This window comes from Petromyzon marinus, unplaced genomic scaffold (genome assembly GCF_048934315.1).
Source record: "Petromyzon marinus isolate PM22_M1 ecotype Great Lakes invasive population unplaced genomic scaffold, UKy_Petmar_22M1.pri1.0 PM_Scaffold_17, whole genome shotgun sequence".
In the NCBI taxonomy this organism is placed as follows: Eukaryota; Metazoa; Chordata; class Hyperoartia; order Petromyzontiformes; family Petromyzontidae; genus Petromyzon; species Petromyzon marinus.
In genome coordinates, this window is record NW_027423135.1 from 415,869 (window position 1) to 429,036 (window position 13,168).

At 52.4% G+C, this 13,168-nt stretch overlaps 2 protein-coding genes and 1 long non-coding RNA gene across 3 annotated transcripts in view; 1 reads left to right on the forward strand and 2 right to left on the reverse strand.

Moving 5' to 3' along the window:
• LOC142922777 (uncharacterized) overlaps positions 1-5,611 on the reverse strand; it is a 20,756-nt gene extending 15,145 nt beyond the window's left edge. Inside the window, exon 1 of the long non-coding RNA XR_012940280.1 lies at positions 5,431-5,611. This is a non-coding gene — a long non-coding RNA (uncharacterized LOC142922777). The remainder of the gene's footprint in view (positions 1-5,430) is intronic.
• Positions 1-9,271, forward strand: part of LOC116956735 (thialysine N-epsilon-acetyltransferase-like) — a 14,796-nt gene extending 5,525 nt beyond the window's left edge. Inside the window, exons 2-6 of the mRNA XM_076063651.1 lie at positions 4,277-4,328; positions 4,548-4,625; positions 4,804-4,905; positions 5,253-5,293; positions 5,626-9,271. Of these exons, the coding sequence (XP_075919766.1) occupies positions 4,277-4,328; positions 4,548-4,625; positions 4,804-4,905; positions 5,253-5,293; positions 5,626-5,898 (546 nt within the window). The 3' untranslated portion in view covers positions 5,899-9,271. The remainder of the gene's footprint in view (positions 1-4,276; positions 4,329-4,547; positions 4,626-4,803; positions 4,906-5,252; positions 5,294-5,625) is intronic.
• A 537-nt stretch (positions 9,272-9,808) lies between these two features.
• The window catches only part of LOC116956734 (uncharacterized), a 31,142-nt gene continuing 27,782 nt past the window's right edge, over positions 9,809-13,168 (reverse strand). Inside the window, exon 7 of the mRNA XM_076063646.1 lies at positions 9,809-12,337. Coding sequence (XP_075919761.1) covers positions 12,190-12,337 — 148 coding nt within the window. The 3' untranslated portion in view covers positions 9,809-12,189. The remainder of the gene's footprint in view (positions 12,338-13,168) is intronic.

A 13,168-nucleotide genomic window follows, 5' to 3' on the forward strand; every position in this document is an offset into this window, starting at 1 on the left:
TCGGACTCGACGGACGTTGGTGAACGAGTAGATGCGTTGTTGTAGCTGAGATGACCGTCTGGTAGACGGCGTTAGAAGCACGCCCGCAGCGGCGCGCTGGTGCTGATGCTGGTGCTGATGGCACGCTGGTGGCGCGCGCTTCCTCTCCTTGAAGACGCGCGAACGCGCCCGTGCTGGTTCGCTGATAGCAGTTTCTCTCCACTACTGGCTGAGCTGCTGCACGCTCTTGCTTGGCGTTGCTGGCCGCGCTCTTTCTCCTTGAAGATGCGCGAACGCGCCCGTGCTGATTCGCTGACAGCAGTTCCCTCCACTGCTGGATGAGCTACGCCGGCGCGCGCTCTTTCCGCTGCTGTAGTAGCTGACGCTGCGCTCGCGAGCGACAGGTCAAGTTTTTCTTCTGCTGAGTTGAGTTGAGATGAGTCTTCTTCTGTTGAGCTGAGTTGAGATGAGTCTTCTTCTGTTGAGCTGAGTTGAGATGAGTCTTCTTCTGTTGAGCTGAGTTGAGATGAGTCTTCTTCTGTTGAGCTGCCCCCGAGGGCTGATGAGTTGGCCCCGAGGGCTGATGAGCTGGTTTCAATGCTGAAACGGCTCCTTTTTATGCCAAAAATCTCTCCCCTTCTCGGCTCCCCCTCACGAGGTGGAGCTATCTTTGATCTGATCGTATGTCGGTGGGGGGGTTCGTGTGTCGGTGGTGGGGGGGGGGTTCGTGTGTCAGTGTGTATGTTTGTGTGTGTGTCATTTATGACATGGCCCTGTTTGGGTCTTTCCTCAAGCCATAAACATCAAGACAACAGACACCTCGATTCATCTTGGTGGCGTCTGGTTGTCTAATCCCTCCACCCAGAGAGAGGGGCGGGTTCCCCCCCCCTTTTCCGTACGCGTTCCGACGCACAAAGAAATGGTTAAGATTTTTTTTTTTAAGTTTAACATTTCACATCACAGTTGGTATCTTATCATACACAGTTATGATCCTGCTTGTGATTCATAGTATTTGATTTATTTCCAAGTGAAGATGCTCTTCCGAGCGTATGCATTTTATCACGTTCTGCAGGGAAAGACAAAGGTGGCCGGGAGCACCTCTTTATACTTTTGACTTATATTGCTCAAATACCATTTGGTCCCATGTTCGCCAAGACTCGTGTTTGTAACTGCGTCCTCCCGACACCTCTCGGTTTTACCGAGGTTCGAATTGTTATGATGGAATTATTAAAAAGAAAAATAATTATCATCCTGAGTTTAAGAGGTCCGTTTCTTGATTGTTGGAATCCATATCCCTTGGTTCTGTAAGGTTCTATAATGGAATGTCGTGTAAGGTTAACACGTTGTTATTATTAATATTATTTTGCAATTTTCTTTAAAACTTTCTTTGCCTGGTTGCCGTGTGTGGGGTGGGTGTGTCTCCTCATCAAACCCGGCTGGCTTTTCCAGATGGCCCCTTGTGATAAGGTGCAATTCCTGCTTCTCCGCGCTGTGAGAGAGACAAATGTGGTCGGGGTTGCTTGGAATATTGTTTAAACTCTTTCGCAAGTTTGCCCGTTGTCTCATTCCTTCTCGATAACCTTTGATGTGACTCGGTATTCTTGCTCCAAGCTTTGTTTTAACAGTAAAAGTATTACAGGTGAAAATCATTTGATAGCGAATTAATCATTGGATAATAATTCACTGTTGTGTCTGGTGGCCTGTTCTTAATTGGAGTGAGCGTTAGGATCGCTAATTTTATATTATTCTTGGTTTTGCCTTTTAATTTTTTTGTTGTTTTACTGGAAAATAAGGAAAAGAATATGTATACGATTTACCCTGTTGGCGTCTGGTGTCTGCTCTCTTGGTGTTCTGACCTCGGAGGGACCTTTCCTAAGGGGCCCATCAAACTCTTGTTCATCTGGAGATTTTCGCCGATAGCTGTTACATCCTCGCCTTGAGAGTTTTATTATTTCTTTATTCTTTAATGGTCTGTTTATGACCGACATCTGGTTTTTCGTGTTTCTGGCTTACTGGTTTGATTCATTAAAAAAATATATATATTGTTTGTCACGAAAGAAAGGAAAAAGAAATCTAGGTGTATGCATCCGTAAATATTCTTATGGATATTAATTGTGGAAAAAGGGCCGTATACAACATTGTGTAGGTCTACAATCTTGTCCCTGACATCCTTGGAGAGCTCTTTGGTCTTGGCCATGGTGGAGAGTTTGGAATCTGATTGATTGATTGCTTCTGTGGACAGGTGTCTTTTATACCGGTAACGCGCTGAGATTAGGAGCACTCCGTTTAAGAGTGTGCTCTTAATCTCAGCTCGTTACCTGTATAAAAGGCACCTGGGAGCCAGAAATCTCTGATTGAGAGGGGGTCAAATACTTATTTCCCTCATTAAATTGCAAATCAATTTATAACATTTTTGACATGCGTTTGTCTGGATTTTGTTGTTATTCTGTCTCTCACTGTTAAAATAAACCTACCATTAAAATTATAGACTGATCATTTCTTTGTCAGTGGGCAAACGTACAAATTCAGCAGGGGATCAAATACTTTTTTCCCCACACTGTATATATATATATATTTTGATTATTTAATTGTTTCCCTTCTACGTGACTTTACCGAAAGAACCAAGAATAATAAAAAACGTTGCTTATGCCTCAGAAGTACAAGAAAGTGGCTTTTAATCGCCGCGAACATTGTTTTTGTGACCAGCACAGCGATATTTTTAAATGTACCTATTGTCAACGAGAAAACATTGGTGTGCATTTGCGTCTTTCGTTCACGTAAAGTCCTGTTGACAAAAGCTAAGTTTGTGGGTAACAATAAAAGCCACTTTCTAAACCTTTTAGGCATAGGCAATTTAAAAAAAAAGAACGCTTAGTACCCAGTAACAAAAAAAATTGTGTTAAAGTTTAATTTGTAAGATGAAATTCAACCTGGAAGCTCGGTGCGCCATTGCAAGAAGTTACTAATTTAAACTCTACCGCAAAGTCCAGAGTCCACTGATCAACAGAACGCCACGGTTAATAACCACTTCCACGGGCCAATATGTAACGGTGTTGTTGGGCGAATGTTCACCGTGTCAGGGTGATAGCTGCTACTTACCAATAGGGGGCAATCGACGGTTTGAGACCGTACCCAGAGGACTATGACCCATTGGGGCAAAACAGTCAGCCGGGAAAACGGATCTTGGAACGAAGGGGCACAGCCCCAATCATCCCCCCACAGCCCCCCCAAGTAGGGGGCTGTGGGGGGATGATGTCACCCTTCCAGAACCTGGTGGAAGGTTCGTGAGGGGAGGCGTGGCTAGGGCGGAGCAAGCCACGGAGCAGGATAAAAGGCCGGACCCCGGGGAGGGTTGGGGCAGTGCGTGCCAGCTGAAGACAGAAGAGCCAGTTGAAGACCGAAGACCGGCTAGACATGACCCTGGGACTGCTCCGACCTGCCGTCCTTATCAGGACCCGGTCCGTGTGGCTGGCGGTCGAGACCTGTACCGTGACCAGGGTCAGGTCAGCTAGCCTCCCCTAGGGCCCTCTTAGCCGGAGGACCCAGGGGGACCCTAGCCCAGCGCTAAGGCGAGTTAGCCGAGGGCGTATATCCCCAGCTAGCAGCGGGTGAAGGGGCCCGTTACTCTTTCAAGTTCAAGACTGTATTGCGTTGAGTTACGCCTTGTAATAAATAAGCGTTGCCTCTTGGAAGGCGTCTACGCCGTCTTAAAGAACCCACGACCGATTGATTACATAGCCAATATCCGGTTTAAATGATTCGCAGGAAAGCCGCGGTGTTGGACATCTGCTGATTACACACATCCACTCACCTCACTCATCCATTCACCATCCATTCACTCATCTGCTCACTCACTCACTCGCTTACCCACTCACCCACTCGCTTACCCACCCACTCACCATCCACTCACCCACTCGCTTACCCACCCACTCACCATCCACTCACCCACTCGCTTACCCACCCACTCATCCACTCACCCACTCGCTTACCCACCCACTCACCCACTCACCATCCACTCACCCACTCGCTTACCCACCCACTCACCCGCTCGCTTACCCACCCACTCACCCACTCACCAACCACTCACCCATCCACTCACCCATCCACTCACCACCCACTCACCCACTCGCTTACCCACCCACTCACCCACTCACCAACCACTCACCCACTCGCTTACCCACCCACTCACCCACTCACCATCCACTCATCCACTCGCTTACCCACCCACTCACCCACTCGCTTACCCACCCACTCACCCACTCACCCGCTTACCCACCCCCTGTGCCCTTGCCTGCAGGAACTTGTCACGTACGAGAAACTCCTGGGCCAGGTGGACATCACAGAGGAGGGTGAGAGGGGGGGGCGAGGGAGGGTGAGGGGGGGTAGTGGGGAGGCGGTGAGGGGGGGATAGAGCACAAAACAAAGACGAAGATCCCCCGTGTAGCCTTTACCAGACTGTTGGGGCAAGTGCTGTTCGCTCACACGCGCGCACAAAGGCGGCAAACCGTGGAAATTCCACATTCCTATGGCCGTCGAACCGAGCGAGCGAGTTTGCGATGTCCGTGCAGACCTCCGTCGTGATGGGTTTGGAGGGAAACCGCTCTTCCACTGCCTGGTAGCCGAGGTGCAGCATCAGCATCAGCAAGGTAATCACAAGAATTAACGAAACAAACTTCACCTGCACCTCGCACACGTCATTGTCTGAACGTCAGTGTTGACACTCGCAGCATGACATCAATGTCTGACCGTCAGTGTTGACACATCATGACATCACTGTCCGACCGTCAGTGTTGACACAGCGTGACGTGTTGTCCGACCCCGCAGGGGCCATGCTGATTGGCTACGCGCTGTTCTACGACACCTACTGCACCTGGGTGGGACGCTCGGCATACCTGGAGGGCCTCTACGTCACCACAGAGTTCAGAGGTCAGCGGTGGGGGTGGGGCCGTGGGCACGGGGGGTGGTGGTGGTGGGCACGTGGGGTGGTGGTGGTGGTGGGCACGGGGGGTGGTGGTGGTGGTGGGCACGGGGGGTGGTGGTGGTGGTGGTGGGCACGTGGGGTGGTGGTGGTGGTGGGCACGGGGGTGGTGGTGGTGGTGGTGGGCACGTGGGGTGGTGGTGGTGGGCACGTGGGGTGGTGGTTGTGGGCACGGGGGTGGTTGTGGTGGTGGTGGTGGGCACGTGGGGTGGTGGTTGTGGGTACGTTCTATGCACGTGACCAACCCCTGCAGTCTGGCCAAGGCTACATGGGGGATCTTTGTCTTTGCTCGCAGGAAGAGGAGTTGGCAAGGATCTCCTGCGGAAGGTTGCGGAGGTAATGGCCTCGGCAGAGACGCGGGAGAGTTGGCACGGGAGGACGGCAGAGCATGAGCCGGTCACCTCAGCACTGCACCTAGCCTGGCACAGCACTCAACCCACGTCACCTGGGGTCAGTCCCGTGACCTCCTGCACCTAGCCTGGCACAGCAGTAAACTCACGTCAAGCACCTAGCCTGGCACAGCACTCAACCCACGTCACCTGGGGTCAGTCCCGTGACCTCGTGCACCTAGCCTGGCACAGCACTCAACACGCGTCACCTGCTGGGTCAGTCCCGTGACCTGCACCTAGCCTGGCACCTTTGCTCCCCCCCCCCCCCCCCGTGCCCAGGTTTGCCGGCTGAACGGCTGCGTGCGTCTCACTTTGTCTGTGCTGGACTGGAACGCCCCGGCCATGGACTTCTACCGGGCACGGGGCGCCAGCGACCTCACAGCCGCCGAGGGCTGGCACCTCGTCCGCTTCCAGGGGGCCGCCCTCGCCTCGCTGGCCGTGGTGGGGGGGGGCACGGCCGTGGTGGGGGGGGGCACGGCCGTGGTGGGGGGGGGCACGGCCGTGCTGGGGGGCGGCCTGACCAGCCCCGCGCCGGCCACTCCTTCCTCCTAAGGGCACCTCGCCAGCAAACCCGCGCGACATTCACCACGCTACAGCCACACCACGCTACGGCCTCACCACGCTACGGCCTCACCACGCTACAGCCTCACCACGCTACAGCCTCACCACGCTACGGCCTCACCACGCTACAGCCTCACCACGCTACAGCCACACCACGCTACGGCCTCACCACGCTACGGCCACACCACGCTACGGCCACACCACGCTACGGCCACACCACGCCCCCGGCCACACCACGCCAAAAGACAAAGATCCCCCGTGTAGCCTGTAAGAGACTGGGGGGCAAGTGCCGTTAGTAGCGAGTAGCAGCGCCACCTGTGGCACTCGACGGGGTGGGTGGCCAGCACCGCGCCCGGCCGCCTTTGTCTCCCCCAGTGACGATGTTGACACAGCGCACCAGGCGCACAGTTGAGGCCGAGTTGACCTGGGGGACACCCACCAGGACCAGTTCAGATAACCGTCACTGGTGTTGGTGGCCGTGGGCGGGAATCGAACTCGGGTCTGCCCGGTTTGTAGCGTGGTGCAGTGCCAACCGCTGCACCACCGCGCGGAGAGCCATAGGGCTGGATGCGGAAATTCCACATTCTTTGGGCGGTGGCACGTCTATCCTCACCCCTTAGTCCACGATTTGCGCTTGCAGTTACTCAGCTCGGCTACTCAGCCACCCAACTACACAGCCACCCAACGACCGTGTCACCCAGCCGCCCAAATACCCAGCCACTCACCTACACAGCCAGTCAACTACCCAGTTATCAAACTATCCAGCCACCCAGTTGCCCAGCTACCAAACTCTACAGCCACCCACATACACAACCACCCAGCTGCCCAGCTACAATATACACAGCCACCCAGCTATCCAGCTGTAATGAACCGTCTTGCTCATCGGGAGTATTCGTTCACTCCAGCACAGTTGACAGGGCGCCTGTCCAACGTCTCCAAGATACAGCCAGGCACACCGTGTCCACGTCACCCCACCGGGGCTGGATATCGTCGTCACCATCACCGTCGTCACCGTCATTACGGTCGGCGTCACCGTCCGCGTCACACGCCGCGTCACATGCCGCGTCACCGTCCGCGTCATCCACCGCGTCATCCACCACGTCATCCACCGCGTCAACGTCCGCGTCACCAACCGCTGTGGAGTCGCCCATCGCCTCCGATCCGGCAGCAGCGACACGCCGAGGGCGAGCGAGACTCCCCGGTCTCTGAACCCGCCTCTTATAGAGGAGTCTAAGGGGCCTACGGCAGCTTCGCACCTGTTACTAATTAAAAGCCCAACCCTACCTAGTAATGATGATTGGCATCGGAACATTCCGAACCAGTTTGTCCTCACTTCCCCCTCCCCTCAAGAGCTTCCCCTGCTCCCTCAATTCTGGGGCGTTACACGGCCACCCAACCATCCTATCACCCAGTAACCCAACTATACAGCCACTCAACTACACAGCCACCAAACTATCCAACCACCCAAATCCCTAGCCACCCAACTACGCTGTCACCCAGTAACCCAACTATCCAGCCACTCGACTACAAAGCCACCAAACTATCCAGCCACCCAAATGCCTAGCCACCCAACTACGTTGTCACCCAGTAACCCAACTATCCAGCCACTCGACTACAAAGCCACCAAACTATCCAACCACCCAAATGCCTAGCCACCCAACCATCCTGTCACCCAGTAACCCAACTATACAGCCACTCAACTACACAACCACCAAACTGTCCAACCACCCAAATGCCTAGCCACCCAACTATGCTGTCACCCAGTAACCCAACTATACAGCCACTCACCTACAAAGCCACCAAACTGTCCAACCACCCAAATGCCTAGCCACCCAACTACGCTGTCACCCAGTTACCCAACTATACAGCCACTCAACTACAAAGCCACCAAACTGTCCAACCACCCAAATGCCTAGCCACCCAACTACGTTGTCACCCAGTAACCCAACTATCCAGCCACTCAACTACAAAGCCACCAGACTATCCAACCACCCAAATGCCTAGCCACCCAACCATCCTGTCACCCAGTAACCCAACTATACAGCCACTCAACTACACAGCCACCAAACTATCCAGACACCCAAATGCCTAGCCACCCAACCATCCTGTCACTCAGTAACCCAACTATACAGCCACTCAACTACAAAGCCACCAAACTGTCCAACCACCCAAATGCCTAGCCACCCAACTATGTTGTCACCCAGTAACCCAACTATACAGCCACTCAACTACACAACCACCAAACTGTCCAACCACCCAAATGCCTAGCCACCCAACCATCCTGTCACCCAGTAACCCAACTATACAGCCACTCAACTACAAAGTCACCAAACTATCCAACCACCCAAATGCCTAGCCACCCAACCATCCTGTCACCCAGTAACCCAACTATACAGCCACTCAACTACACAACCACCAAACTGTCCAACCACCCAAATGCCTAGCCACCCAACTATGCTGTCACCCAGTAACCCAACTATACAGCCACTCACCTACAAAGCCACCAAACTGTCCAACCACCCAAATGCCTAGCCACCCAACTACGCTGTCACCCAGTTACCCAACTATACAGCCACTCAACTACAAAGCCACCAAACTGTCCAACCACCCAAATGCCTAGCCACCCAACTACGTTGTCACCCAGTAACCCAACTATCCAGCCACTCAACTACAAAGCCACCAGACTATCCAACCACCCAAATGCCTAGCCACCCAACCATCCTGTCACCCAGTAACCCAACTATACAGCCACTCAACTACACAGCCACCAAACTATCCAGACACCCAAATGCCTAGCCACCCAACCATCCTGTCACTCAGTAACCCAACTATACAGCCACTCAACTACAAAGCCACCAAACTGTCCAACCACCCAAATGCCTAGCCACCCAACTATGTTGTCACCCAGTAACCCAACTATACAGCCACTCAACTACACAACCACCAAACTGTCCAACCACCCAAATGCCTAGCCACCCAACCATCCTGTCACCCAGTAACCCAACTATACAGCCACTCAACTACAAAGTCACCAAACTATCCAACCACCCAAATGCCTAGCCACCCAACCATCCTGTCACCCAGTAATCCAACTATCCAGCCATCCAGCTACACAGCCACCCAACTACCCTGTCACTCAGTTACCCGTTCCGTCCAACTCGACCGCTTTCGACGTCACGAACGAAGCCATTTCTCCGAAGGAATCCACCTCGGTGGGGGGGGGGGGGGTGGTAGTTGCAATAAACAAATAATGATTGCTGAAAATTTGAAGCATTGCTTTATTATTATCATCATGATCATCATTCCGCGCACCACCACCGGTTGTAACAGCCAAGAACGTTTGAATAAAAGCGTGCTAACTCCATGGCTGTCAACCCATCACGGTTTACTCCGTATTCTAGCGCAGGGAGATGGAGTGTTCAGGTACGTACAGCAACAAAAATAACGCTGATAATAATAGTTGTCTATTTATTTGTGTTTCTCCCTTGCGATGGTGGGACTTTGTAGGATGAACGTTGAGATTTATAAGGGACAAGGGGTGACCGATAAGGCCTGAGTTGGTCTGCGATAAGGTAGGGCACTGATCAGGGGTTGACAGGTATGGTATAGTAGTGTAGTGTGTAGTAGTGTAGTGTATAGTGTAGTGTATAGTAGTGTAGTGTGTAGTAGTGTATAGTAGTGTAGTGTATAGTAGTGTAGTGTATAGTAGTGCAGTGTATAGTAGCCTATAGTGTAGTGTATAGTAGTGTATAGTAGTGAAGTGTGTAGTGTATAGTAGTGTAGTGTATAGTAGTGTAGTGTATAGTGTAGTGTAGAGTTGCGTGGTGTATAGTAGTATATAGTAAAGTAGTGTATAGTGTAGTGTATGGTAGTTGCAGTGTATAGTAGTTAGTTTATAGTATTGTAGTGTATAGTAGTGTAGTGCATAGTTGTGTAGTGTATAGTAGTGTAGTGTATAGTAGTGTAGTGTATAGTAGTGTAGTGTATAGTGTAGTGTAGAGTTGCGTGGTGTATAGTAGTATATAGTAAAGTAGTGTATAGTGTAGTGTATGGTAGTTGCAGTGTATAGTAGTTAGTTTATAGTATTGTAGTGTATAGTAGTGTAGTGCATAGTTGTGTAGTGTATAGTAGTGTAGTGTATAGTAGTGTAGTGTATAGTAGTGTAGTGTATAGTGTAGTGTAGAGTTGCGTGGTGTATAGTAGTATATAGTAAAGTAGTGTAAAGTGTAGTGTATGGTAGTTGCAGTGTATAGTAGTTAGTTTATAGTATTGTAGTGTATAGTAGTGTAGTGCATAGTTGTGTAGTGTATAGTAGTGTAGTGTATAGTAGTGTAGTGTATAGTGTAGTGTATAGTAGTGTAGTGTATAGTGTATAGTTGCGTGGTGTATAGTAGTATATAATAGAGTAGTGTATAGTGCAGTGTATAGTAGTTGCAGTGTATAGTAGTTAGTTTATAGTATTGTAGTGTATAGTATAGTAGTGTATAGTAGTGTAGTGTATAGTAGTGTAGTGTATTGTAGAGTATAGTAGTGTAGTGTGTTGTAGTGTCTTTATCTATTACTATCCATTGTTTAAATATCACACGTAAAATTCCGATGTAAAGCTTTCGTGACTGCAGGGATTCATATTCTTAAAATAATAAAATTTATTTTGTTGTTTTATTTTTATTATTTTATTACTTCCCTTCTACGTGGTGACTTTTCCGAAAGAACCAAGAATATTATATATTTTTTTTCCCTCTACTCACTTCACGACCAAATCGCTTACCAATCGGTTTCGTGGAACCAAATCGCTTAACAACCAGTTTCGTGGAACCAAATCGCTTACCAATCGGTTTCGTGGAACCAAATCGCTTAACGACTAGTTTCGTGGAACCAAATAGCGTTGTTAAGAGGAGGAGGAGGCGCCCCTTATTTTTGACCCCATCCTATAAATTTGCACGCGATGATGCTGACGCTGATGGCAATCCGCCACTTCGCTGAGCGATCATTTGCGGTGGCCAGCTTCGCTTCCGAACAAATCTAGCTGCTGTGTGGCGTCTTACAACCTGGTAAAATACCCTCCCCCCCCCCAAAAAAAAAATTGTTTCACAGTTCAGTTTGCAATCATCCGGAATCGGAAACCCCCCTCTCCAACTCCGCACCGATTTCGGAAGCCAAGCCACGTTGGGAGGAGTGGGGGGGGGGCAGGATTCAAAGCCCTGTTCCCGGGCCCCCCTCCCCCCTGTGGCACTGAGCCCTGGGCAACAGCAGAGGGCGGTGCGGCGACACGCAACGCATTGCCTCGCACGGCTGTCTGTGGGGCGGCCTGCCAGGCGGTGATTGGTCCGTGGTGCTGAGTGGTGATTGGTCGGGCGCGCAGGCGGTGGTGGGGCTCGATGGCGATTGGTCCGTGGTGCTGGGTGGTTAATTTGGTCGGGCGGGCAGGCGGTGGTGGGGCTCGATGGCGATTGGTCCGTGGTGCTGGGTGGTTAATTGGTGCTGGGTGGTTAATCGGTCCATGGTCGGGCTGGCAGTGGGTGATGGGGCCGGATGGTGATTGGTCGGTGGTGCTGGCAGGCGGTTGTAAGGCTGGATGGCGATTGGTCGGTGGTGCTAGACAGTGATTGGTCGGGCTGCCAGGTGGTGGGACTGGCTGGTGATCGGTCAGTGGAGCTGGATGGTGATTGGTTGAGCTGGCCGGACGGTGGGACTGGCTGCTGATCGGTCAGTGGAGCTGGATGGTGATTGGTTGAGCTGGCCGGACGGTGGGACTGGCTGGTGATAGGTCAGTGGAGCTGGATGGTGATTGGTCGCTGGACGTGCTGCAAGGCGGTGCAGCTGCCTCGTGATTGGTCGGGCCGGCTGGAGGTAGAGCCGGTAGAGAGGTTGCCCTGAAGCTGTGCTGCCATCGCACCGTGGTAGTGGTGGCGGTGGTGGTGGAGGTGGTGGCGGTGGTGGTGGAGGAGGAGGTGGTGGCGGTGGTGGCGGTGGTGGTGGCGGTGGAGGTAGTGGCGGTGGTGGCGGTGGTGGAGGTGGTGACAGTGGTGGTGGAGGAGGAAGTGTTGGCGGTGGTGGCGGTGGAGGAGGTGGTGGCGGCGGCGGTGGTGGCGGTGGTGGAGGAGGTGGTGGCGGTGGTGGAGGTAGTGGCGGTGGTGGCGGTGGTGGAGGTGGTGGCGGTGGTGGCAGTGGTGGCGGTGGAGGAGGTGGTGGAGGTGGTGGCGGTGGTGGCAGTGGTGGCGGTGGAGGAGGTGGTGGTGGTGGTGGCGGCGGTGGCGGCGGTGGCGGCGGTGGTGGCCACCACTAGACGTATCCCCGGCGCACGTACTTCATCTGGCTCTCGGAGTCGGCCCAGCGCACCGGCTGATTGTTGCTCCCGTAGGGCGACATCCCCACGTCCTCCTCGATGTCCGGCATTTGGGAGGCCGAGAAACTGAAGTGGCGGCCCCGGCTGCGCACGGACGCACACAGCGCGCAGGGAGCCCCGTGTAGCCACCCAGTTACCCAGTTACCTAACTACCCAGTCACCTAACTACCCAGTTACCCAGTTACCTATCTACCCAGTTACCCAGTCACCTAACTACCCAGTTACCCAGCCACCCAATTACCCAGTTACCCAGTCACCTAACTACCCAGTTACCCAGTTACCTAACTACCCAGTTACCCAGTCACCTAACTACCCAGTTACCCAGTTACCTAACTACCCAGTTACCCAGTCACCTAACTACCCAGCTACCCAGTTACCTAACTACCCAGTTACCCAGTTACCCAGTCACCTAACTACCCAGTTACCCAGTCACCTAACTACCCAGTTACCCAGTTACCTAACTACCCAGTTACCCAGCCACCCAATTACCCAGTTACCCAGTCACCTAACTACCAAGTTACCCAGTTACCAAACTACCCAGTTACCCAGTCACCTAACTACCCAGTTACCCAGTTACCCAGTTACCTAACTACCCAGTTACCCAGCCACCCAATTAACCCAGTTACCCAGTTACCCAGTTACCTAACTACCCAGTTACTCAGTTACCCAGTTACCTAACTACCCAGTTACCCAGACACCCAATTACTCAGTTACTCAGACACCCAATTACCGAGTTACCCAGTTATCTAACTACCCAGTTACCCAGACACCCAATTAATCAGTTACCCAGCCACCCAATTACCCAGTTACCTAACTACCCAGTTAAATCCAGCCACGCAGCCACCCAACTACCCAGCAACCAAACCACCCAGCCACTCATGGGCAGTGTTGAGTCTATGATGCAGTGTTGAGTCT